This window comes from Amblyomma maculatum, chromosome 1 (assembly GCF_055883805.1).
Source record: "Amblyomma maculatum isolate TAMU_Amacu chromosome 1, ASM5588380v1, whole genome shotgun sequence".
NCBI lineage: Eukaryota > Metazoa > Arthropoda > Arachnida > Ixodida > Ixodidae > Amblyomma > Amblyomma maculatum.
Window position 1 is genome coordinate 267,400,348 of NC_139344.1, and position 26,708 is coordinate 267,427,055.

General features: G+C 43.1%; 1 protein-coding gene across 3 annotated transcripts in view; it reads right to left on the reverse strand.

Annotated features, from left to right (window-relative positions):
* Positions 1–5,385: 5,385 nt before the first annotated feature.
* The window catches only part of LOC146206483 (receptor expression-enhancing protein 1-like), a 39,494-nt gene continuing 18,171 nt past the window's right edge, over positions 5,386–26,708 (reverse strand). For all 3 annotated transcript variants that reach the window (XM_084591206.1, XM_084591204.1, XM_084591205.1), the window contains exons 6-9: positions 10,645–10,729; positions 9,625–9,736; positions 7,509–7,614; positions 5,386–5,556 (exon numbers count right to left, since the gene is read on the reverse strand). In XM_084591206.1, coding sequence (XP_084447332.1) covers positions 5,482–5,556; positions 7,509–7,614; positions 9,625–9,736; positions 10,645–10,729 — 378 coding nt within the window. In that variant the 3' untranslated portion in view covers positions 5,386–5,481. The remainder of the gene's footprint in view (positions 5,557–7,508; positions 7,615–9,624; positions 9,737–10,644; positions 10,730–26,708) is intronic.

Here is a 26,708-nt window from a genome sequence, read left to right on the forward strand (position 1 = left end):
TGCGCATGCACACGTGGCTGCGAAGGGCTGACGGAGTGGAGCAGGAAAGCATCTGCCGGCATCACATGCTCCCGTCATAACAGTGGATTCTGCCTAGAACGCTGGTGAACTTCGTTGCGTTCAACGAAACGCTGATTGTGTTCGATGCAACGCTCGGTAGCCCACATTACCCGAACCGAAATGCAAAGCCACCCCTATACGCCATTGCGAGCCGCCTGCCTATACACATAGTTTATTCTCTGAGGGTGGTGAGGAGGGTGGCTAATCCTGGCCCTACGGGGCTAGAATGGTAGGCCCCCGCCGTTTGCGACGGGGGCTCGCCTTTCGCCGGCGGTTGTACCTGTTGTAGGCAGTCACCGCACCCACCACCGAAGCGAGTCTTTCTCTCTCCCTCTTTTTCTTTCCTTCTCTATTTTTTATTCTGTCTGCACGAGGCAGCAGAGGTGCCTCAGCTACAGAGCCAGTAGCAGGCACGTGCATTTTCTTTTCCTTCTTTTTTAAGCTATGAGCGAGGCAACCGGTGGAAGTCCTTCATCTGCCGCTGCGTGCGCAGTTACTCCGCATAGTGTCACTGCTGCCTTTCCTGTTGTAGTGCAGGTCACATATGCGTTTACATTAAGAACTGTTAGTGGAGTGTTTCTTGAAGAAGGAATATGTATGAAAAATAAAAAGTTGTCTGTAATTGTACATACATGTCATGCTCAAATTCTTTGCCTCAATCTATCGAAAAGCTGATGAGCTGCACTCAAATTTCGCATTAGGAAGTAATGTAATCGTTGGCAATTTTTTGTTTTGCAATTAATTTTTCTAAATGACTATATACTGACTTTACGCAATAGATGTAATTTGCAAACTTGTAGAGCACCCTCAGAAACCCCTATTCCATTATTCATGATAAGAAAAGCCTCACTTGTATCTCACTTATAGCCGATGAAATACAAAAAAAATCACACGGCTAGTGGACACACGCCATAATGGTGCTGCTCTCAACCGTAGTTTGAAAGAAAGAAATCGGCTGCGACCTTGGCATGATGGTTTGCTACAAGCATCAGGTCGACATGTCTGTGATGGTTTCTTCGCTTGTATATCAGCCAGTTTGCACAGGTGAAGATACAACTTGCAGCAAGCGAGCTTGCTGCAACCATAGTTATGTAACATATCAGCCTACCACTGCAATGGGGCTGGTGGGTCACAACTGCAGCCTATTTCATTCACTCAAACAGGGATTGAGAGTACCACAATCAGAGAATGTGTGAGATTGGGCAACTTTTTCTTCTTTTAGCAGGCTTTCTTTGGAGTTTAGAAAAATATATATCACAGGCTTTCGTTGTGCAAATAATGGAAGGAGGGTTTCTGAGGGTGCCCTATAACTTCGCAAAATCACATTCCTTGTGTAAAGTCAATATATTGTAATATAAAAATTTACGTAATTAACTGAAAAAAAAAAAAATTGTTTGTGGTGTGCAAGACAGGTGGCAGCTGTATGTCACTGGTTCCCCTTGCCTGCCTCAAATGTTCAATATTTTAGCCCTTGGCTAATGTTAGCTGGGACACCTAGCATAAAAATGGCAATAGACAAGCATATCTGTAACCTAGAGGCAAGAATGCATTCCACCCATACTAGTGACATGGTTCCTGCGGCAAGGTGCCCCGTCAACATGTTGGCAGCGTAGTACTGGCTAGGCCCAACCTGCTTCATATTGAAACACCTGTGGGCAATACATATTAAATGGAATCACCACATTAAAATTATGGTACAGCTAGTTTCAATGACACCTTTGGCAGCGAAGCATACCAGACATGAGCCACCATTAGGATTTGGCAGGCTTAGTTAGGTACGCTTTTTCCACATGACAGTGATGTAGCTTGAAAAATGAGTGATTGGCCAAAGGCCACCATCAAGCACATCCAATGTTCACATCTTCATATGGTTTCACAGTGCTAGCATTGCTAGCAGCCATATAAGCACAAGGCCACTTAGCTGACCCGTCTCCAAGAGAAAAAAGTCTATAGAGTGTGCTAATAGATATATAGAATATTCCGCTCAACACAAGTTTGATGAATGCCAACGATTTTTTAATTTTGCATGAAGTTTCCAAGGGGATGTTCTCATTGTTTCATATGCACAATATTTCAATATAACCAGGCTCGACTGCACAACCAAGAGTTTCTACAGATGAGTAATGGGACCTTGGTATTTTGCCCCAGCCTAAAAAGGAAAGCTGCACCTTTTGGATCCTGAGCAAAAATCCAACAAATGCTGCAGCATGCTGGGCTAGCAAACCTAACAGGAATGACAAAGAGTTCCCAACATGCCAAAATGACATGCACAGCTACATTTTCTATTTTACTAAGCACCCTATCTATCCTTTAGTTCAACACCACTTTGCCTATATATATTCAAGCTGTAAGCGAGCACGATGGGAATAATAAAAACAGAAGTTACAGGTGCCTGCAGCCTCTTACTGCTGCTCCATTTCATAGGCACATATACATGCAAACAAATGGCTCGGACTACAGTGTTCAGGAACACACAGGTGTGGCACTGATGAACACATAATTAAGACGGTGGGTATAAACAATGCACCCAAAAGTGCAAAGAGCCAAAGCAATAACTTTTGTTGCTGAGCTTGTTTCACAGACTACCAGCAACAGTAGACACTCTCACTGCTAACAGACTACAGTGTCATTGTTACAAATACCGCACTTCAGTGTAACCAAAAACGAAGCAATTCAGGTCTAGGAGCATTCCAAACAGGAGTTGGACGACTACCATGAAAACATGGGAACAACAGCAATGACTTGATTAGTAACAAGTGAACTCAACCATGTTAATATCACTGATGTGCATTATTTAGTACAGCTCATATGACAATAGAACTATAATAGTATGTATGCATATGAAGCAGTGCACATGACTTGAGATTACAGAGGCATTTTAAAAAACCTGCAAAGTTGATGCCAGAAACTCACACTGCAGCAGCAAATGTGCCTGTTCCTATAGAAAAATATATCACAGCAAGTTTATTGTTAATTGTAGGGAACCCATGCTGTAGTTTGCTCCTCTACGTCAGCGCTCGGTTTCTGACAGAGCGGAGAAAAGCGACAAAACCTACGCGCAGCCCGGCCGCGCGAGAGTGCATGCCAGGCGCGGCCGCATGTGCACACGAAGCAGGAGAAGGAGAATGGTGAGGAGTGGGAACAGCAACATAGAGACGCACGCGAAGCTGGTGCTCTTCGCCAATGCGGTTTCTCATTTTTGCTTTTTTTTTTTTATCCCTCGGCTGACACAGGCTAGTGGAAACATGTTTTTAGAGGTAATTTCGAGAGCAAGAAATTATGATTGACTGATAGACTCATCACTGCGTGCCACTTCAGGTCCTGAAACACGATTGCCGCAAACATTGTTTTCAAAGAGCCCCTTTTGCAGGCTCCGAGACAAAAAAAATTAAAGGGTCTTTTAAATGTCTCTTAGGAGAATGGCAAGAGCCTACCCTTCCTCTCCTATCATTTGCTTCTCATCGTTTACCTCTTATCGGCATTCGTTACAACAGTGCTACATATAATTATAATTGGTTTACAGGAAAGGAAAAGCGTAGTATCTGTCACACTTTCTCCGGCAAGTGTGAGTTTGGAAGGTAGACCATCGCTCCTGTTGCGTGGCATTTCTTGGCGTGCGTACAAGTGTGGGATTGCAGATGGCAAGAAAGCTAGACAAGAATACGTCTCGTGGAGTATGACAGATCTCGCACATTGGATTTTGTTCCATGAGCCTAGAAAAGCTTTTGCCTTAAAAAACATGAACACGGATTCACTACTCGAAGGCGAGACGCAAGCGACAGGTAGTTTGAGGGACTCGAGGTGGCACCTCTTGTGTTGTTAATGTGTGGGAGAGTAAAGACAGGAAGCCTTGATGTCTCTGTCCCTGCTGTTCAGAGAATAAAGGGAGCAGCCTTCTCGTGGTGAATCATTGATATGCGTGTACACACCTACAAGTGGTCCGGGCACTGTTTGGGAAACTTCCCTTTGTGACCGCTCACTCGAAAGGTGCCCATTCAACTCTTTGGGGACAGACATTTTAGGTAACCCCCAACAACATCAACGAAAGTAAATGTTGCCATCCACAATGACCCATTCGCTTCAGGATAATGACGACTACACAGGATGCTGTCGGTGCCGTGGTGCCTGTTTTCAGCACGTTTTAGACGTGCTTCCTAAAAAGGTATAAAGTATACCACCTTACCCTTCGGTTCATACCGACAGCGACCAGGGGAAGTTAGTTCGCTGCTGTGGCGCTGCCGTCCGAAATCAATGACCTTTCTACCTTTAACAATCACTGGTTCCTAACGACCTGTGTCATTGACCAGAAACCAAGGGATGCCATTCTTGCGGCAGTTTTCTCTCCCTCCATGAGACGAACAGCGAGAAAATGCCTGACGATTTTTGATGCAGATGGGGCCATCTCTCTACGTATATCTTTGCTTTCTTAGTTCTACAGTTACTCCGTGCAATTCCTAGTTCAGTTATTTTCTCGAGAGAGTGCGCAGTTTTGAGCTCCCGAAGCAGGGTCGCGTTTGAGGATAGAACGAGTGGCATATTTCTTGTTTGAGGCCGACTCGGTTGTGCGATGGCCGCTGCGGCACCGCCAGGGACAAACAGCAGTACGAGATACGAATGGTAGAAGATATTTTAATACAAAACGGCCCACCGTTTATTACACAAGTTGTACGAAAAAGCGCAGCGTAATTTAATCATTGTAGTTTTTTTTTTCCCTTCCTTCGAACGCGACGGTGGCCAGAACGCGGCAGGAGGAGGAGAGCAACAACCGTGCGCGCACGTAAACATGCGCTCAAATGCAGCATGGAGCAGATGATGCGGCCACGGTGCGCGCAGGTTTTGTCAAGGTCTCCACGGAAGGCGCTAGTGTAAAAAGCGGCGCAGTGCCCCCTGGCCGAGGTTGTCTCCCCTATATATGCATTCCCCAGACAAAAAACTGCAAGGGCAAAACTAAAAGCTGCACAAGGTAGTTAGCACTTATGGCACTAATAGAAAAAAAAATATGGAGCAACTAGAAGCAAGTGCACTTTGAGTTTAACTTAAGGCCAGCCAATGCTGCTACTCCTCACGTCTCCAATGAAAACCTTTACTTATACCGTTTGCCACCAAGAACGTCAGGAACATAACACAACTTTCTTTCTTTGACAAAGCCTGTGCATGCTGACCGCTCACTTAGAATGCATGAAGCTGGGAATGCACATGATTAGTGTTACACAGCAGCGGCATGTTAAGTCAAACCAGACTAAAAAACACACACAAAAACATGCAAGAGCTTGCTGTAGCACACACTTTTCTTCAGAAAATATCCCTCCCCCCCCCCCCCCCCCCCAGCCACTGTACAAAAAGAAGGCACACGTCAGTGACACTCGACTAAAACGATCACATGACGGCTAGCAGGTGCCGCCTGATGGCTGAAGGTAATTTTCAATCCTTGTGAGTGCGACTTTTGGTTGCCCGTGTTGACCGACGCACTGATCCACTTAAGTCGGATGTCCTGCCCTGAAATGAGTACCCAAAGTGCCTTTTGTACTATTTGCATGAGTGAGCAGATATTTTTCCTTATTACTACTCTTTTTAAAACACACAAGTGCACAAACCAATGAAAAAAACCAATCTATGTGTAGATCTCAGAGCAGTGAACAAGCTGCAAAATACCAACAATTATTGAAAGTAGTCTCCAAATTTGCAGTGAAAATTTAAGTGCTGCCAGTACATGTTCTAAGAGGTTGTTTCATACATTACACAATTTTAAACCTTTATCATACTAGTACTACCACTAGTTCTTCCACAAAACCATTTGACACAGCTTCAGACTAATGCAGGAAAAGCTAGTGAATGTACCATGTATTTTAGAAATCGAGTGCCCGGAAAAAGAGCTTTCTGTTATGGAATTAAAAAAAAAGAAAAAATGCTAGTCTTCAGTGCATTTCAGGATGTGATGAATACTTCTAGCATTTCCCTAAAAGTCATACTAGTGCATTTAGGATGATAGATTTTTATGGTACAAGGGCAACTGTGGTCAAAGAATGCCAAACACGTGGGTATCTGGTCAACTCAGGCGTACTATATGTGTTGTGAGTGCAGTTTCCTAAAGGCGTATAGTAAAAGCAAAGATGCCATACTACAAGGCCTAACAATTATGACTATAAATACGATTCACGGTATATACTGATGATGGCTAGCAGACAAAATTATTGAAGAGCAATATGTATATATAGGGCTTCGAAAATGGTAGTAATCATTAAAAGTGCAATTTAAAAATTCAGACAGGCAGCCTCAGCCACTGCTGCCTGATGGGGGTTTTTGAAGGCGCTCTCCAACATTTCCATTCACGTTTTTGGCCTAAAGTTGATATATTTAATAAATTAGAAAAATTAATGTGATTAGCCAATTAAGGAATTGAAGAGCAACAAATTGCCTGCAGTGCACAAGGAGGCTGGTTTTACTGACCTACCTCAAATATATTATTTTGTAACGCTTAGTTCAAGTTAGCTGGAACACCTGGTATAGCGTTTAATGTCCCTAAGAGACATGGACAATAAGGGATTCCGTGTGGAGAGCTCCGGATTAATTTTGACCACCTTGGGTTCTCTAATGTGCACTGAAATTGCACAGTAGATGGGTGTCTTGCATTTTGTCTCCACTGAAATGTGATCACTGCAGCTGAGATCGAACCCACATGGCTGGGCTCAGCAACCAAGTGCTCTAACCACTTAGCCACCACAGTGGGTTAGTGAAAGAAATCCTATGACAGGAACCATATCTGCTAAAAAATTTAAGAACTTCATCCATTGGAAACTTTCAGTCATTTGCAAAAAAAAGGGGTGTGAATGAACTTTTTTTTTTTTTTTTTTTTTTGCATCTGATTTCAAGACACAAAATTATGATATGGATAACAACAGACCTGCAACCATACATTGGGCAAAGCAGTGCTGGCACGGCGTGAGCTTGCAGTGTATGTGTTCTATCCGACGCCTGCATGGGGCTTTTACTATGATTTTGTCTCTTCTTCCAGTAGCACACCTGTTTCTGGTTTTACTGTATGGTGCCTTTTTCCCTGTGTCTCTGTTCCATTTCTCTTGCCATTGTATACATACTGTGCTCCTAATGAGGAATCTGAGGCCCTGGAATGGTCTTTTGTCAATATCAACCAAACCCTGAGGGCAGCTCACACAGCAAGTCAATCAGCAGCCGACTACTAGCTACATTGTGCTGACCTAGTATCCACTGCACTGAAATTTCGGGTTTCTATATATGTGCAACGAAATGCAGTTCAAGAGAAAATAGTGGCTGGATTTTCCAGGAAAGGGGACCTTTAACATTGTCATGTTAACTCTAGCTGCAGGCAACATGATTTTGGCACATCTGTTCCTAAGTGTACCTGCACAGTGCAAGCTTGTCATCCTTAAACTATAAAACAAATAACTCAAAAAGTTTTTGAAGTTTCTTACTGCAGTGCGGACACGATTCTTGACGGACGAACGTGGCACCTTCATTGAAGTCGGATGGGATTTTGAGCAAATTTCTTCACCATGTGCACCTGGGTTTGGAGTACACCTGAAATAGTTCGAAATGTTTCTCTTTCAGCCATCAGTCAGTATTTGAAGAGGGGAAAAGTAAATGTTGGAAGGAAATGAAAGCACTTTCTTTATTTAAAAAATGACAAATGGTTTTTGTACACAACTGCTAACAGACTTTTTAAACATAAGTAAACAATACAACTTCAGGGCCCATATTCCAAGTTTGCGTTGTTATCGAAAGTGTTGCTATCTCCCCGACCTCGAATCATCTGACTGGTCAAAACGCCGGAACATGATGTTGCCACCTCTTCCGGTTCCATAGTGGTACCGGCTTTTCGACCAATCAGATGACTCGAGGTCACGTGAGATAGCGACACTTCGATAACGACGCAAACTCGGAAAACGGGCCCAGGTCTTTGTAACACAGTTGCCTCGTGACCCCTTAAAAATAAACAATGCAAAGCATAAAAAAAAAAGAAAGCATGTCGCAGCTACCCTCATAATAATTTGATAAGAATGCAATTCCTTAAATGACCTAGCAGGTAGGGAACATTATTTTTTAATAATAGTAATAATAATAATAATAATAATAATAATAATAATAATAATAATAATAATAATAATAATAATAATAATAATAATAATAATAATAATGTTTCACTGGACAAAAAAAAGTTCCAGAAGTGGGCCTGTCAAAGCCGATAATGGCTTAGAGGCTAGGCTCGGCAAAAGTCAGCGAACGAGTGTGCAATACTCAAAATTGACACACAGAAAGGTTATGTAACAGTTACGAAGAGTAATACCAACAAAAAGCAAATCACAAAATAAGAATCTACATCAGACAACTAATGTATACATATTACAGAAACGATGCCAGATACATTTTTCCGTGCATGTTTTTTAATGCAATTTTGGATGTAACCGAGAATACCTCATCTGGCAAATCATAAAAAGTCTCGGCACACCATGTCTAGCTTCTACATATCTGGTTGAAGAGCGCAGAACCGCAAAACAGACACTACTATGAAGACTTCGGAGGGCTGTGTAACAAATAAATAAGAAAGCAAATAAATAGCTTTAGTGTTCTCGTATTTGTTTGCCCATGCAGATCGGCTGTACAGGTATGAAAATTTAGTTCAAGACTCTGGACTGGTTAGTTTGTGCATACTGCACATTTCAAAGTTGCATGCTGAGAAAAAGGCCAAATGTGAATGCAGAGGAAGTTAGGAATAGTAAGGCAAAACACAAACAACTGATATTTTGATTCAAAAGAGACCTGCTAGTGGCATGAGGCACTGCTCGAAAAGGCAGAGTGAATAGAAGGGAACAAATGATTATAAGTGAAAAATGATGAAAGGAACAATATGAGCACAAAGTATTCATATAAAAAAGTACTCAAGTACAGATATCAGGGAGCTGATCATTGTTTCTCAATCGTAAGCACCATTATTTGCCTCCTGGACAATTTTATTGTCAAACACGAGCACCTTGTTCTCCTGGACAATTCTATTGTAAAACATGAGCACCTTGTTCAACTCGGATTATTCATGTATAAGCATTTATATCTATTGACATTTTCCCCGCCACTGCTATTTGCTTTCTTGAGCAGCGTTCATGTCCCTGGCAGGTCTCTCTGGACTCAAAATTTTAGCTGTTAGTTTGCAGTTCACCCCTCTTACCCCCTCTTCCTATACATCCGCATTTGTTTTGTTTTCTTTTTTTTCCCAGTACCACAAATTCAAAACCTGGAAAAGTACGAAATTTACACTATCCAGTTTAGTTCCTAGCATCAATCCAAATCTCATTACTGCAATATTTCAATAAAATTAATAAACCAAGGCTGTCCAGTAAAACTCACCATACTGAAATTTCATTTTTTTTCTTTTTTTTAAGCTGAACGTAGTGGCAGAAAAGGGTAAATCTGGTTATGATAATGTAGCGCATTCCAAGTGCAGCATAAAAACATGCACAGTGCCATTATATGCAATCCACGATATAGCAGATGTTGCAAGCGTTAGCAAAGTAGGGGCTTTCTTTAAGGGCTTACAGATTGTTGTCTATGTCCAGGTCATCGCCAGTGCCCATGAGTGGTGTAGGTCGTTCATCAGGTGCTGACAGCAGTGGTAAAGGTTCTGGGTCACGGTCCACATCCATCCAAGCTAAAAAAATAGAGAAAGCATTGCTTACTATACTGCCATCACTAGGCAAGGCATTGTTTGCATGTATTGCTAATAGTGCTAATAGTAATAGGCATTTCATAGTGTTGTTGAAATTTTGCACATCTTTTTGTGCTTTCCTTCACTGGAGTTCTAATTGTGGTACTGAAAGCCCCATCACGCACACTGCATGAAGCAGGAAATGGGTTATGGAGACAGCATATGTGGAGCACTTCATTTCATATAAGGCATGTAATGCTGCTAAAGCTTTTAACTTAGAGCATTGGTGCTTGAAGGTGCACTACTTGAGTAGCCTTCAACATGTTGCATGATACGTGTGAAACAAAGCATATTCAGAATCATGTTTGTTTTTAAAATGCTTGAATGAGTCTTGCTTGCTTGCTGATAATGAATGGCTCTTAATGCCCAAGCAACCTTTCATTTCTCAAGAGTATAAAGCAAAAAATGAGAGAGAGAAGGAAAAAAGGCTCGCAGAGGAGTTAATAAAAAATGAGTCAACAATAACAAAATTTTCTTATGACATAAAGGCATGCAGTGATGACAAATAGAAGTCCTAACTCCATTCACCTGCAAAAACTTATGTTAACGGTATTGTGTCGCTAAATTATCCTAATGTGAGGCATGTAGGCTCACAACCTGCCTTTAGAAAATGCACCCACACACACACTGAGAACACAGGGATAATGGTGGACAGCATCAGATTGTGCATTTCAGATATTCCTTTTTCCCTATGCTATTGAGTGAATTTTGAAGCAAACTTTTCATTAAGAGGATATTTCGGCACACGCTATAGAGTGGGTCTCTAGAAATTATAGAGCCCTGTTCTGTAGAGTGGGTCCTTAAAAATTATAGAGCCCTGTTCATCAGCAACTCTTGTGAACTATACCCACCAATAGCTTTCCCGTCTGACTGGTCCTGTCTGCCCTGAAGTGCTGGTAGATCCCGGCTCCTGTGCGCTGCGATTGCCTCTTGTGCCTAAAACCACAAAAACACATTAACAGGTAAGGAAAAATCTATATGAACAGGAACTCCATGTATAGAAGCAGGGCTACAAAAAAGTAAGAAGGAATGTGGCAATCAAAACTATTTTCATTAGTTAAGCATGAAATGAAAACTTCTTGTGTAGGTTTCAGAACAGCATTTAACGTTGAGCTAGCTATTACAAATGGCAAATATCTACTAGTACTTAACTCCTTCATTAACTCATCCCCAGATTATAATAGTTAAGGAGAAAGTGCAAAAATGCTTTATATTAGCATGCTCACAAAGCCCCTGTTCTGTGCAGCTAAACCATTTAATATTTCTTTTGGAAGCCTAGTACCCCCAAAACAAAGGTCCAATTTTAGCATGCACAATACATGAAAAGATTTCTTACCAAAAAAATTTTTAAAAGCTGTTGCACGTACATATAGAAGAACTGAGGGCTTTACTACACTCAATGTCCCAAGGCTTATATGTAACAAATAGAACCATTCTACTTCGGTTCATTACGAAATGATAGCAACTGCAGAAAAAATGCCAACTGAGAAAATTAGCCCTTAAAGACTATTTTGCCACCGTTCTGATGAGAACTGCCTCAAATGCTGAAAACCTTCCTGAACGACAGCTGCCTGGTTCACTATGTACTGGACCACTACATGAAAGTCACACTTGGTAGGTCGAGGCAGAGCAGAAAGGCTGAAAAACAATATGCACCACAGCCAACTTAACAGAAGCAACAAAGCAAAAAGAAACCTGCTCAAATTCAATGTTAGTTCTAGCCAGTAGCACACAGAGCACAATGTGAATAAGTTAATAACAACACGTGACAATTTTAAATGCAGCAAAAATGACAAAAACTGCATAAAATATTAAAAAAATTAAAAGAAATATCACAATTCAAAGTTTAAAAAAAGTTGAAAGAGAAAAAAAAACTGAATCGAAAAAGTTTATACATCAGCAAATTCAAACATCAGGCATCATTGACTTCATAAAAACATCCCTTGATGATTTCAAAAAGTAGAGAGCTGTGTGCACAATGCCAGACATTGTGCTGCAGCAGGTTAATTAGCAAAACCAACACTGGCTACACTGCAGAAATACATACTAAATCCTCCAGACTCCAAAGAGAAACTAAAGCAGCCTAAGCTGAAATTTTAAGCTTTACAGGAAACTAACTGCAGCGACCAGGCTTTTGTAGATTTTATTCACTGCTGGGCTGGAAGAAAATGCAAATACTGCCATGCATTCCATTGCATTAAACAGCAAGTATATGGCAAGACCATACGGTGACTATCCAATTGACTGATTCCATGACATAGAAACAAGAATCCAGCTAATCACCAACTACAGCTGAACAATATTGTAGAACGATTGTGCACTACTAACTGGTGCATTCACTTTTAATTCAGGCCTGATAGTGCAACACCACTCATGATGCCTATTTTGCTTGCTTTAAAAATGCAATTCCCTTTCGAAAAGTTGCTCTAGTGCAGATTTGCCAAATTTATCGAAATGATGTAGAAGGCTTTCCTTCTTGGTACAGTCTGATACAACTGCTTAAGCACCTGCATCACTACATTAACATTCTGCACGCATTTGCTGACCAACTTTGGGTTGTGCGCACAAAGTTGTTGAGAGGCAGTGTTACAAAACTACTATTCGATTGTAATTTCAGAATCAGAATTTATTCAATGCAATGACGAATACAAAGATTTGGAATTATCTATTAATAGGCAGACCACTCACATTTTATTATACGAAAAGCACAAATAATTTGCAGGGTCCTAGCAGGACAACGCAACAGCCAAGAACTGCACAAAATAGGTTATTAGGTTACTCACCCTTTTCTTGGATAGCCAATAAATTTCAAGCAACATGCGAACACAATATGCATAGCACCCTGTTTTCAGGAAAATGGTGTATTAAAATTAAGGCCAATAATCTCAAGTTCTGCCCCAAAAGTTTGACTTCTCATATTAGCAACTTGCATTACCGATAGAGTGCTTCTATGCCGACCAGATTGTAGCAGAAAGGGCTGTTTCTGTGATCAGCCAAAGCAGAATTGTGCTTGCTGTTAAACTTCGGGTGTAGGTAAAAACGTCCCCAGAAAAAAGGTCCCCAGAAGATACGGCCCCTCAAAATACGTCCCCGGAAGAAACGGCCCCTAAAGAAGCGGCAACTAGGAGAAAACGTCCCCAAGGCAAAAACCGGCCCTAAAAATGATTTCTTCCAGAACTCACGTGGAAAAAGAAAAAACACATTTTATGCCATTCTTTCTTGGCTTCGAGTTAAATAAAATGTAATCATCATTTAGAACCTGTGTCTGCTGGGTGCCCTAAATGTTTACAAGAACTGCATAAAAGCATGGTGAAAGAGCCATCTGGCTCTTTATTTGTTGCGAGGTTCCGAGCTCCGCGCTCGTTAAGCATTCATATGGCAGGTCTAACAAACTTGGTAATACTGTCTACTGAGAAAGGCACAAGTGGATCGGCGTATGGTTGTCTCGGGGAACCGCATAAAGCAGAAGACGTCACTAAATTACTTTCCAGACCTTCTGGTGACGAGGTTCAACCGTTCTTCTGATGATGGTGTAGAATGGTGATAAGGGTGATGATGGTATAAGCAGGATGAGGTTTAACCAGTCGTGCATCTTTGCCATACTAAAGCATTGCTACAACCTTCTCCAGTAAATCCAGTGGTCAGCTCGCCTTTTCCCCGCAAACAAAGCGAAGACGAGGCGCTGTCACTGCATTACCGCTGCCATAATTTTTTTTTTGTTATGAATACCCGCATCAGTTCAATGTTCACGATCAATTCCAAGCCGACCGGTGAAACCGCTGCAATAAAGTTAACATGTATCATTCATCATTGCAGCTCGCCATGGGGAAACGCAGTCTACTTCCTATAGAGCAAGACTTCAGTCCCCGTTGGGGGACATTTTTTCTTACTTCGCAAATAGAGATTTTTTCCGAGGACGTTTGTTCCGGGGACATTTTTTCAGGGGACATTTGCTTCAAGGACGTTTTTACCGGATCCCGTTAAACTGCATGCTTGATTAGCACTGTTTTACAATGGTGACTGCCTCGTGTGAATCAAACAATCTTATTTTCTCAAAGACATAAATAGCAGAAGAAAGAAAAGGTTGGTTTTGCAACACTATTTAAATATATGACGCACCAGTTATGATTCTACAGGAGAGAAATAAATCACATTTTTTGTGTTGTAATCTTAAAGATAAAAGATTAATAAGATAAAGAAGTGAATGCCATTCTTTCTATATTTGAAATGAACTAAAGAAATGAAGCAGTCATGGGCAATTGAACCTTATTTTTTTAAGGTTGTATATAATGTGTTATACTGCTTGCTCATGGCCAGAAATTTAATTTACCAGGCGTGCCCCTCAAGTATTTATCTCCAATGGTGTGCACACAGAAAAAAAAGAAAAAAAAAGAGAAGAGAGCCACTGCCTTGTGCACCCAGTTTCGTTACTTTAGTCTGAGTACTTGTAAAGCATGCAACAAATTGAGATAACAAATTGTAAAATTGATATATATATAATATGGTAATTCATTTTTCTTCTTTCCTGAAGCTCCCCGAATTGGGGCCCCACATACCCCTTGTTCTTTTATTGTTGTTGTTTAACCAGGTCCTTCCAATGCCAAAAAAATCATATTTGAAGAAGCCTTTTGTGCAATCATGAAGAGTGCCACTAAACAACGTTTTTCTTACTAAAGCGGCATTTGAGCTATGAGGATGCCATAGCGAAAGCTATTAGGTCGATGTGCCAAACTCATGGCGTGGACAGTTGACCAATGGCAAACTGTCTACAGAATTCTCAGTCCAACGGATAACACTGTAGTATCAAGTGGTTTTGCACATTGAATTTTCACAACAATGCTGTACAACGGAGCAGATGCTTCATGTCGAGCAAGCACTTGGGAGATCAATGCAGACTGACCGACTGACTGGGCCTGCATTGTTGCAGAGCCCCAGACTTCGAACTCTAAGATGTTTAACTATGGAAGTGTTTCATTCATTCCTTGTTTGCACCTATGAAAACCATAGCCAGTTTTTAATTACAAAGGACATGGATTGAAACAAAGTTTGCATCTTGTGGGCTTGAGGGCCTATACGGCTCACGGTTGGAAAAATAATAGCGTACAGAAAACTAAGTAGGCACCACGGTCATGTGCCTTGTCTTTTTTCTGGTCCTTAGCCTTTTGTGTGCTGTTTCTTTTCCAACCATGAACCTATACTCGTCTTGCCCAAATGAACGTTGTACTAGGTCTGTATGGCATTTGTGCTTGTAATGCCTCCTACTAATATTCCTATATGTATATTGCCATGAGAATGTCACCACTGTAATGATCAGCAAACAGTGACCGCAAAATTCCTGCAACACAGATCTTAAACGGTTTTGATTCCAAAGAAATATCCCTTTCAAGCATTTCTGTTTTTCACATGCATCGTGCTGCAGTCAATTCTAGTTTCATTTGACGGGCCCATGTCTTCACATGCAGAATGATATACCAATATTTCAGAAAACTTCAAACATACAAATCTGATGGAGTTGCAAAAAATATTTATGCAATCCAATATGTGCATCATCCAAAATAAATAACATGCATCTACGAAAGCACTGAAAATGCATTTACGCAGATCTGTTCAAGGCTGGCAGGGATTTTTTTTATTTAATAGTATAACCAGCACTCACTGCTCATAGCGTGCAGCGTGTGACTGGTGGTTCTGACGTTTGGCACTGTACGGGCCACACGATACTGCTTACAGCTAGATGTGCACCGCATGACTGACGACTGCGATTTCGGAGATCTGCAGGCTGTGCGTTGTTCCAGACTGCATGCAATGTGTATCGTACAACTGGCAATTACGGTGTGGGTGATAAGATGTAGGCAGCAATTAAGTACTTGGGCAGCTTGTCCAAGATGGAAGGAAGAGATTAGAATTTAACACTTCGATCCGAAGTCAGACATGCTACCCCTAAGCCATGCAGGAACATTCGTTCAGCTTGGTTAAAACGGGGCTTTATATCTATGATGGGTGCTCTTTCACACCATGTGGCTTTAGGTTATAAATGTATGCTATTGTGCATGCGTGAGATAACGGAGGCAGAAATTAAAGAATCGGTGATTTAACCAGCAGAAAGTGCATGTAGGCACACAATGATTAACAGGGGGAGCTACAGACGGGAGCCATAGGGATTCAAATCAATGACATACTATGTACCTTTATGCCCTAAGATAAGACGGATGCTGCGCCATTTCTTTTACCCAAAACTAAGCCAAGTAAAGACAGTTAACACTTTGCCAAACTATGTGCCAGTCTCGCAAAGGTAAAACGACAAGCAAATCCATACTTTTGCACCTCTCAATTGATTTAAACGGAGTTAAACCATGGCCAGTTTATTTTAGTTTATTTGAATCCACAGATCTAGTCAAATTCTTACATCCTTTGCAAGGGAAAGTAGATGCAAGTGGGTCAGGACAAAACACCTCCACATAAAAATGGATTTTATCTTTTTCGTCTGCGCTTAAACGTGGTGGCGCAGTGGTTAGGGTGCTCGACTACCATGTCCAAGGATGCAGGATCGAATCCTGGCCACCGCGGCCGCTTTTCGATGGAGGCGGAAAGCTTGGCGCCCATGTGATGTGCGATGTCAGCGCCCGTTAAAGAACACCAGGTGTTCCAAATTTCTGGAGCCCTCCAACTATGGTGTCTCTCATAGCCTGAGTCACTTTGGAACATTAAACTCCACAAACCAAACCGTGTTGATCGTGAAAGCACAAAAAAAAAACGACAATAAAAAACAGACACATAAGTGCTCGTGTGTCTGTCTATAGTGTCCCCAATAATGTAGCACCTTACACTGATAGGGCATGATAGGGGAATAATGTAGCAGGCAAAAGAAGCTTCTGCCATTGCTATTGCAATTCTACTAGGGTTAACCAGAGTTAAACCACAACTAATTTTTTATTCGTCACCTATAGTTATGTTTGGGTGATAGTAATGAGTAATTATCCCCTTATTTTTTATTTACTTACCTGTTGCTAACTCCCCTAAACAAAAAGGGTAACGCTGTTACCATTTCAAAGACGTTCATTATTTTTCTCTGGCTATGCCACCTGCCAGCAAGCTCTTTGATTTAACTTCGTGCATACAGCGACTGCTTGAACAAGCAGTGGCAACAGCGCTAATCCCCAGAACAAGAAAAATTCTTCTGACGTGAAGTTTCTGTCAAAGCTGTACAGATTTTTGTTTTGCTTTGCATCCAAATTGTTTCTCCAGAAATGTTCATGCAAAACTGCACATAGTAAAATCTAAAATTGGTTAGAATTATGCTATCTACTAATATAAAGTGCACTTCACTATGAAGCCACCTTTGATATTTACAAACAATAAGTAACAATGAAAACATTCAAAATGATATTTTAGAGCACATACTAAGTGTAAGAAATAAAAAAAAATAATAAATAAACCTTCAATCTTACCGCACACTTATACTTCTAAGTGAAAAGAGCTTCATCCCTAAACCCTTAAAAATAAATGAAAAGTGAGAGTGCATTTTTCTCTTGGCAACGGCCAGAGAGATTTTGCATTAGGTACACAGGGAAGCTGGCTAATTTAAATTTGACGAGATTAGAAAAAATGGCCAAATTTTGCATAACTGCAAAAGAACAGCATACACTGTAGATATGTTGAGGCAGCTTACAATTTTTTGACAAACTCTTAGCATGCCAGCCATACCTGGATGTGGCCTCAGTTCGGGAGCCTGTATGAATTACCAGTAGGAATAGGGCGGAACCAAGCCGGCAGTTCAAATTATGCAGATTTCCGAATTAATAGAGGTCAAAATAACGAGTCTTTACTGTACCATCTGAATAAGGCCAAACATTAAAAAGAACCAAGGACTTGTACTCCACAAGCAGTCTAAGTAATGCGTCAAAAGCCCAATGAAAGGTTATAAGCAGCTAACTTATCATTAGAGACCGGCTTTTAAGCAAATCCCATATTTCTTTTAGCACATTGTAGGCCCGTTATTTTTAATATGAGCACGAAACAGGCAATGACAATATGTTTAATACTCGTTTTATAGTGCCCATAGGAGCCTATTTTGGATGTTAGCGCCTATAGCTACCCATTTCTGACGCTGGTGCCTAAAAATACCCTATTTCACTGAAGCTGGCAATGAAATACAATACCAATCTCGCCAGCATAAAATACTGAAATAATAATTTTCCTGTTTTCTGAAATTTATCATTGCAGCTTGCAGAATTTGGCTAGTAAAGCGGCAATCAACCAGCTTGTGTCGCTATTCGGAAAATATACCGAGTTACAGTTTCGTCTGAACCATTTGGTTTTAGCTGGAACCAGTTACTATTTTTATCCAGGCAATCCATCTAATCAGCTGTCCCAGCATGTTCTTCAGATCAAATGATATTTGGCAACAATAGGGTATGACCATGCCACATTGGAAAGCTGTCAGCTGTGCGTGCATACTGTGACACATCCGTGCCCTCACATAACCAATGTTTATTGATGTTTTGGTTTAATCCTTCTGTAAGGGATCATCAAGATGCGCGCGGGGACGTCCATTGCCCCGACGACAGAAGCCGAGAAGGAGCGGCTGAGGGGTAAGCCAGCGCCAAGCACCCAGGCAGCGGGGCATTGTTTGGTTAATCCCCCTCGAGTCCCTGAATGGGAAGTGGGTGCCCCTCCGCATCGCGTTCGAAGAAAGGCACCGCGAAGCAATGGCACCGTGCCTTAATCACTCCCGTGTCGGGAACTGGTATCGGCCAGCGAAGGAGACAGGCGTCATTGGCAGATGGCCAGACAGGTTAGGAGCGAAGATGCGTGGGAGCGAACATCTTCGCGAGTTCTCACAGGGTCAGTTTGCACTAAATTAAAAAAGAAAAAAAGAAAAGAAGCTCCATGGGTCGCCTGCCTGTATTGTTTCAGTGCGGGATCAGCACTGCGGGCAGCGGTGACCGGGCACGGGGTGAAGGTGAATTTTCTTGGCCTAATCACACTGCTTATGGCCAGTGATTGGATAGTTCAGGCCAAGGGGTGTGAACTCGAGGTGTAAACGGAAGTTGCTGAAGGTTTGTTGGTTGTTCTGGCTTGGGTCGTGTCTTAGGTCGGGGCCCTGCACCATCGGCACGGCCGAATTTGGGAGTCTCTCCAGGGAAGACTGGCCAACCAGTTCCAGTTGTTTGCTACAACTCTTGCAATCTTGTAAAAATGTACATTGTAAATAGCTCTACGTAAAGTTCATAATTAAGATCAACCGTTCAAGACCATTCTGCCTCGCCCAAGACATCCGTCCCTGACGAAGGAGCACTGCTGGTGCAACGGGCCCCTGCCTGGAAAACGAACCAGTTCCCGCCAACCCCTGGTTGGGCAGAACGGCGGTTAGAAATTTACTGTACGTTTGTGCATAAAAGTCACAACTTCATCAGCCAAGACCCTTCTGTCTTGCCCAAGATATCCGTCCCTGATGGAGGAGCACCGCTGGTCCAACGGGCCCCTGCCTGGAAAAGGGACCAGTTCGCGCCAACCCCTGGTTGGGCTGAACGGCGGTTAGAAATTTACTGGCGCAGTCGGACAGCATGTCTCTACGGTTCGAGTAGAAGACAAGGCAGGCAGCAAAGAAGAAGAAAGGTGACGTCAAGCAAGGTCCAGTCATCGGAAGGGTGTCAGCGGGCGTTGGCTTCTACAAAGTAGCGACAATCAAGGACACCGAACGGCAGGCAACGGCACTTCGCAAGTGGTCAGCAACGAATGAAACCAACAGTGACCGACGAGTCGATATGGTGTCCCGCATCTCAAAACTGAGTCTCCAGTCTTGGCTTCTGCCTTCACCATGTGTTGAGCGTATGAGCATTTAAAGAATGCAGAACTCCATTTTGAGATTAACGCTATGGGTGGCAGAGGCAACGGGAAAACTCCCGAGGAGCTTTTGGCAGCGAAACAGGCGCGATTGAAAGTGCTAGAGGCCGAATTAGAAGCTATAAACGGCAAAAAGGCGCCAAGCTTCAGTGGTAGCTTGCTCGATTTGTACCACTTGGCGGAGTGAGCTACAGCGGAGCGCCAGGAACTGGAGCGGAAGCTAGCTAAGGCAAAACAGCTGAGTGGGCCAGTCGGTGCCGAAACACCCATCTTGCAGCCAACGGTTACGCGGCCTTTGCTGGAGACTGGCTCAGTGTGCGAAGCGAGCATGAAGAAAGAAAACTTCCACAGCGGCAGTGTAAAGACTTGCACTAAGGGTAGTGAAAGTAGTATTCTAATGGCATATTGCGATGGCAGAGATAATGTGGTCGCGTGCGCTGAGTTGCTGCCTAGGGTGTTCGTTTCAGTTGAAAATCGGGAGGAATATAAGGGCGAATGCTCCGTAGCTAGCAGGATTATTCCCATGCAATAACTACCGCAGGCGACCGGCAGTGAAAGCGAGTGCCTGCGTTTAAAGGAAAGCAATGAGGTTGAGCTTGGAACGCCCGCGAAAAATTTGTACGGGTGTCAGATCCGATCAAGGTGTGACGCACTGAAAGGAGCTTCTGCGGAGACCTACAGGTCAGGCGAGGCATCAAAGTTGGATGAGGCAGCTGAAGGCATAGATTTGGAGGGATCGCAAAGACAAAATTTGTTAGCCAAATCGCAAGGGCAGCACAGGTCAGGAGTTGCAAATATTGAAGTTAAGCTTGGTATACCAGGCGTGCGAAACGCTCAGTGAAGGGTGCAATCCTGCACCAGAGGCAGATATTGTGAATGCCCTCAGTGCTGCGATTCCTGAAGGTGACCAGGCAAAATCATCGGAGCAGTCTTGTCAAAATCCGGTCTGGTCACCAAAGGAGCGAGCTTGGTATGATCCATTGCCAGACGGCACGCCGCCGGATAGCGAGAGGCGAGCTTATTCATTGCTAGAGCTGGATAATTCCAGGCGGTGAACGATCTTCATCGTCACGAATACAGACTGTGAAAGGGGCTTAGAGCAAGGTGAGATGGCCGCTGCTGCGGAATCCTACCCGGGAAACGCAATGTAACAGTGCAGTTTGCCTCCCACGAGGCCAGGCAATGAAAACCATAACCAAACCGGCTGGTAGGCGTGACAGGGATGAGGTCCTATGCTTCGCAAAAGCATCAGTTGTGTCTGTGAAAAGGGAGAGCGAATCGCCAAGGGCATTCTCGAACGAGAAATGGTGCATGATGGCGGCTAGGGTTGCGCATGACCCTAGAGGCTGCTAGTATCCACACTTACCACTGCCACCCGACCTCAAGACGCCCTTACGGTATGATGTAAGCCAATATTTGGCATATGCTGAGGCGCACACATGGGCAGAGGCTTAGACAGGGGCGACTACAGGTGACAGTGAAGTGAATGGAAAATGTGCAGTGTGGACCAGAACAAACTTTGTATGATCAATGAACAGGATTGCGAGGCATCACAAAGTGACTGCACCGTTTTGGTATTGTCAGTTCGCATGTGACTTTGTTTGTTTGCTGTGTATGCAATCGCTTTTGCTTCTCGCCCAGCGAGGCCTTGTTGATGTTTTGCACGAAAGGGTTATGCCAATTTTTTGTGTGCTGCTACTATGCACCCCGCTATCGTGGCGGTGTCGTTACATAGAACAATCTCTTAATTTGCCATTTAGGCCCCTTGTAAAATCTTAGGGAGGGCCTGTAAGGGATCGTATATATGCGAGCGGGGATGTCCATTTCCTCGACGATAGAAGCCGACAAGAAGCGGCTCAGGGTGTAATCCGGTGCCTAGCGCCCAGGCAGCGGGGCATTGTTTGGTTAATCCCCCTCGAGTCCCTGAATGGGAAGTGGGCGCCCCTCCGCATCACGTTCGAAGAAAGGCACCGCGAAGCGACGGCACCGTCCCTTAATCACTCCCGTGTTAGGAACTGGTATCAGTCAGCGAAAGAGACAGGCATCATCAGAGGATGGTCAGACGGGTTAGGAGAGAGCAAACATCTTCGCGAGTTCTCACAGGGTCAGTTTCCACTAAACTAAAAAATAAAAAAAAGAAAAGAAGCTCCATGGGCCGCCTGCTTGTATTGTTTCAGTGCGGGAGCAGCGCTGCGGGCAGCGGTAACCGAGCACGGGGCGAGAGTGAATTTTTTTGGCCAAATCACGCCGCTTATGGCCAGTGATTGGATAGTTCAGGCCAAGGGGTGTGAACCCAAGATGTAAATGGAACTTGCCGAAAGTTTGTTGGTTGTTCTGGCTTGGCCATGTCTTAGGTCGGTGCCCTGCACCATCGGTTTTGCTGAATTTGGGAGTCTCTCCCAGGAAAACCAGCCAACCAGTTCCAGTTGTTTGCTACGACTCTTGCAATCTTGTACAAATGTGCATTGTAAATAGCTGTACATAAAGTTCATAATTACGTTCAACCGTTGAAGACATCCATTCCTGACGAAGGAGCACCGCTGGTGCAACGGGCCCCTACCTGGAAAACGAACTACTTCCCGCCAACCCCTGGTTAGACTTCCATGCCATGTTCCCTCAATCCTTCCACCCGACTGGTTACCTCGCTCTTTGCCAAATTGTGTAATGTCCCCGTAAGAGCATCACTAATAAAAGCCCAAGAAGCGGCGCTAAGGCATCACACCCTTTTATTTTCAAATTGGACTTGCCAGTCATGTCAAAATACCTCCAAGAGTTCACTGATTTGGATATGGACAACTGGACTACATGCTATACCGCAGGTGGCAAAATAAACATCTGGTAGAAAGGTGAGCATATTGTCACGTCTCGATAGAACGCCAAGGAGGGCCTAAAGGTAGACGGTTTTAATGGTCGACCAGAACGAGTCTTGCGTTCAAGCTTCTTTCTCTTCCAGGCTCGTGCTTGTCGTCCCAGATGTCATCTTTGGCGTCGTCTTCTAAACGTCATTTACCCTCCTCCTCAGGAAGCATCGTCCCGATGAGTATAAAAGGAAGTAGGAGGTCAAGGTCAGTCCGTGTTGTACGGCTTCATATGCACAACGTGGACGACACCTGCTTGTTGATGGCATCGCTTTGATGTCGACACCTCGTCTGGCACCACCTCATAAGTGACGTCGGTTAAACGTCGCTGAACAACATAGGGCCCGAAGTATCGCCGCAATAGTTTTTTGGAGAGTCCATGGCAGCAAATAGGCGTCCAGACCCACACTTTGTCGCCAGGTTCGTACATGACATGTCGGTGTCTATGATTGTAGCGTCGTGCATCATGCTCTTGCCGATTTTTGATCCGCACACGCGCTAGTTGTTGAGCTTCCTCTGCACGCTGAGCGAATTTCTCGGCGTCCTGATCGAGATCATCGGTCTAGGGTTGGGATGTGCCATGGCTTGGGAGATCTGAGGAGCTTGGCCGTTTGAAGAGTCGTTCGGCAGATGGCTGTACTCCGGTGCTAAGCCTAGATGGCGGCGGCTAGCGCGATGGACAGGCATGTTGATGTCTGGGATCCGCTGTGGACTGCCGGAAGGAGTCTTATGCATACCCCAGCGAGCTCCACCAATGTTATGTCTCGATAGAATGCCAAGGAGGGCTTAAAGGTAGATGGCTTTAATGGTCGACCAGAACGAGTCTTGCGTTCAAGCTTCTTTCTCTTCCAGGCTCGCGCTTGTTGTCCGAGATGTCATCTTTGGCCTCGTCTTCTATGCGTCAATATAACAAGAGTCTTTTATTGGAATCATTGCCGTTACCGAAAAATTGCAGAGCATTGAACTTCAGCCCTTAGCACAAATTATTATCTTTTTTTTTTTTTGTGCTCTGCTAATCCAAGGAAACTGTCGATGTTTTTTTAAAATTCGTGTGTTATGTCCCAAATGCTCAGCTCTTCACGCACGAGACTAATTTTGCCTGTTATAACATTTATTTTTCTGTATACTATGCAATAGATTGCTATGTTACTTTTGCAAGTTTCTTGGGAAAAGAAGGATCATCTGGACCAGCGCGGAAAAAACTGCAGGACATAAGGCAAACATTTATCCCTCAACCTCAAGGCAATCGTTCTTGACAGAAGCCTTTAAGAACAGTAGAAAGAATGCTTTGTATGCTAATTTATGTGATGCCTTAGTTGCTGCGAACGTTCCATGAACAAAAAATTAAAATGTGCTATTTCAACAGCCCCTACAGAAAGAAGTATTGCGACAGAACGTGCCACCCAAATCTACACTGTAAAAAACTTCCTCCAGTCTCTGTATGAAAAAGCCTTAGAAAGACACGAGATGAACTCCTGCATCTGGATCTCCGCAGATGATATAACAGATACGAAGGAACAGTTTGTTGGTCGCTTCCTAGCAGGAAAGCTTGAAGCTTATGCGAAGAGAAAGCCTTTCTTGTATGCTCCAAGTATTCAGAGAGGACCAATGTGGAAACTATAGCCTACCCTGTTAAACAATCATTGGAAGCATTCTACCTGAATGGCGCGGAAGACTGGAAGCTTTTCTTCTTTTACATGGATGCAGCAACCTATATGGGCAAGGCCACACATCGGCTGAAGGCGTTATCTGATGGTCTATGACATCTGCCAAGCATGCGCTTCACCGTAACTCTGAAAACGCTTCAAAGAAGTTAACATACTACTGCTTTTGTCTACGATGTGCAATGTGGAGGGTGTGATCCTTACTACCAATATTGAACTATGAATGTACAGTAATGAATTGCTGCTCTTTCTCATGGAGACATTGCTGAAAAAATCCATGCCAGGTTGCAGTCTGTCTTGGGAAAAAAAAAAGCAAAAAATCAAGGAGCTTTCACTGCTAAAGCAATTTTCAAGAATATTTGACGGCAAATATTCTACGACACATAAGAGTTTAAAGTCATCAGATTTTTCAAACTACAATTATGCTCTTGTCAACCGTTGCTGTCAAGCATATTTTTCAGCTTGCAACCTTGTTCTGAGGGAGCAGGGGCAAAACGTGGAGCCCATTAACTTGGGGGAGTGTATCTGTATGCCACTGTTTTTTTTAGATATAACAGCGATTTCTAGACAGACTGCATTTATTTATCATGAGCCCTCAGTGGATGTGCGTAGACCTTTGAGAGAGAGAGAGAGAACAACTTTTATTTAAAATGCCTGCAGAATCGGTTAGGCTCCCTCCAAGCAGAGAGGACAAGCTTTTACCGCGACGCGGCCACTACGTCAGTCTCGTGCGTTGTGCTCCTTGAGGTCTTGTTACGTCCCTCGCTACTTCCGCGGGTTCGAGAGGGCCGCCGCCCCCTTCTTGGGGGTGCTGCCCCCCCTTTGCCACACAATTTATTTTATGCATGGCTACATTTTCTCCCATCAGGTATTTTGGGTCGCCTAACCCTTCAATGGCAAGCAGCACCAGATTAAAAATGATACTGCATTGCCGATGTTCAGATCTTATATAATGTGCGCATTTAATGAAGTTAATCGTGCCTATGTTTCTTCATTCAGTGCCTAAAGTGTAGCTTTAACTGTCTATTTTTAGCACCCGAGGCATGTATTTTTAGTGCCTATAAATCCGGCCTCTATTTATCTTGCTCTACTTATGGACAAAAAAATAAGGCAGCCAATACAATATGCTGATTGGCTACAACAAACAGGGACAATAATTACAACATTTCTAATAGGCCTATTAGCTCAGGGCTCTGCAATCAGCGCACATGAAGCCAGTGCCAAAAGCTGCAACCTATAAGACAGCACGTGAGAAAGCGCACACGCAATGGCTGCTGAGTTAATGGTTAGAATAAAGCAGCAAAAGAAGTAAATGAAGGCAACAAAAACAGTTATGACAACCGGTAAAATCCACATTTATTGAAAAAGTAAAAAACTGAGTGCAAAAATGTAAAAACTAGCTTGGCACAAACACAAATGAAAGCTCGAAAATCAGTGACGCTTTTCCCGACTGCGGTTAGATTCGTTAGCAGAAGAAGCTGGCAAAGGCTCGCTTGGCTCTGCCTGGGGAAGTGCCTCCACGCCCTGAATCGAGATCACAGGAAAGAAATAAATAATAAAAAAGCATTTCCTCTTTAATCCCCCAGCTGCTTTATTAATGTTGGAGCTTCCAGACAGTCCAAAGAGGGTACAGACCCAAAAAGGAAGGCTGGAAGTAGTATTTTTGACAAATAAACCAAACACATGCCTTTGGAAGCACCAATTAAACCCTACTACTTAACAGCCCATACCAATAGAACCCACATTTGCAGTGCAAAAAGGCAGGTTACAGCCTGCAAGCATGCACAAGCACACAGGTGCCAGACAGATCACACCTTTAACTTTGGCATCATAGAAAGAAAGGCACAAAATGATGAAGAGTGAAGCAAATAAGGCGTGCACAGTTTACCAGCTTTCTCCAGGATGTGCCATTATTGTAATCGAAAAAGTTTTACAGTTTATGCAGCCTACTCTTTATTTTTACCTCAGCTTCTTTTATTGCAAAGAAATTTTTCAGTGAGCACAGCCAACCCTGTCCTATAGCAACCAGCTCAGGAAGAGGATTCAGAGCAACTTTTGATATGTGTTATAGCAGGAGATCATCACAGGCTACAGCAACCAAAGTTATTACACTTCTCCATGTACCCAAGACAATTAGTATGCAAAGAAAAATTGTTAGCAAAGTGCTCACAGAGCTTAGGAATTCCTTATGAGGTAAGTAAAATCTGTTGCCAAACAAGATGATGCATATTTCTGAGTGAAAACATTATGCAATATAAGACGAGTACAATGAAGCATATTGTTATTCATGTCTTCCATGTGCTTGCCTTACATCTTACTAACTTACCACTTACGGAAATGCCCACGCTGCCTATCACTGTACGAAAGTTGAGGAGTAGTATATCTAATTTCCAAAAACAAATTACAAGATAGCTGTGCTGATGGCCCAGATATTAAGATGTCATTGCACAGGCACTAGGGACAGTAAAAGCAACTTCGCCAAATTTTTGTTCTTAGTAAATGTAGGCTGTTCGCTATATGGTGCCACTGCAGACATTTATTTGGCAG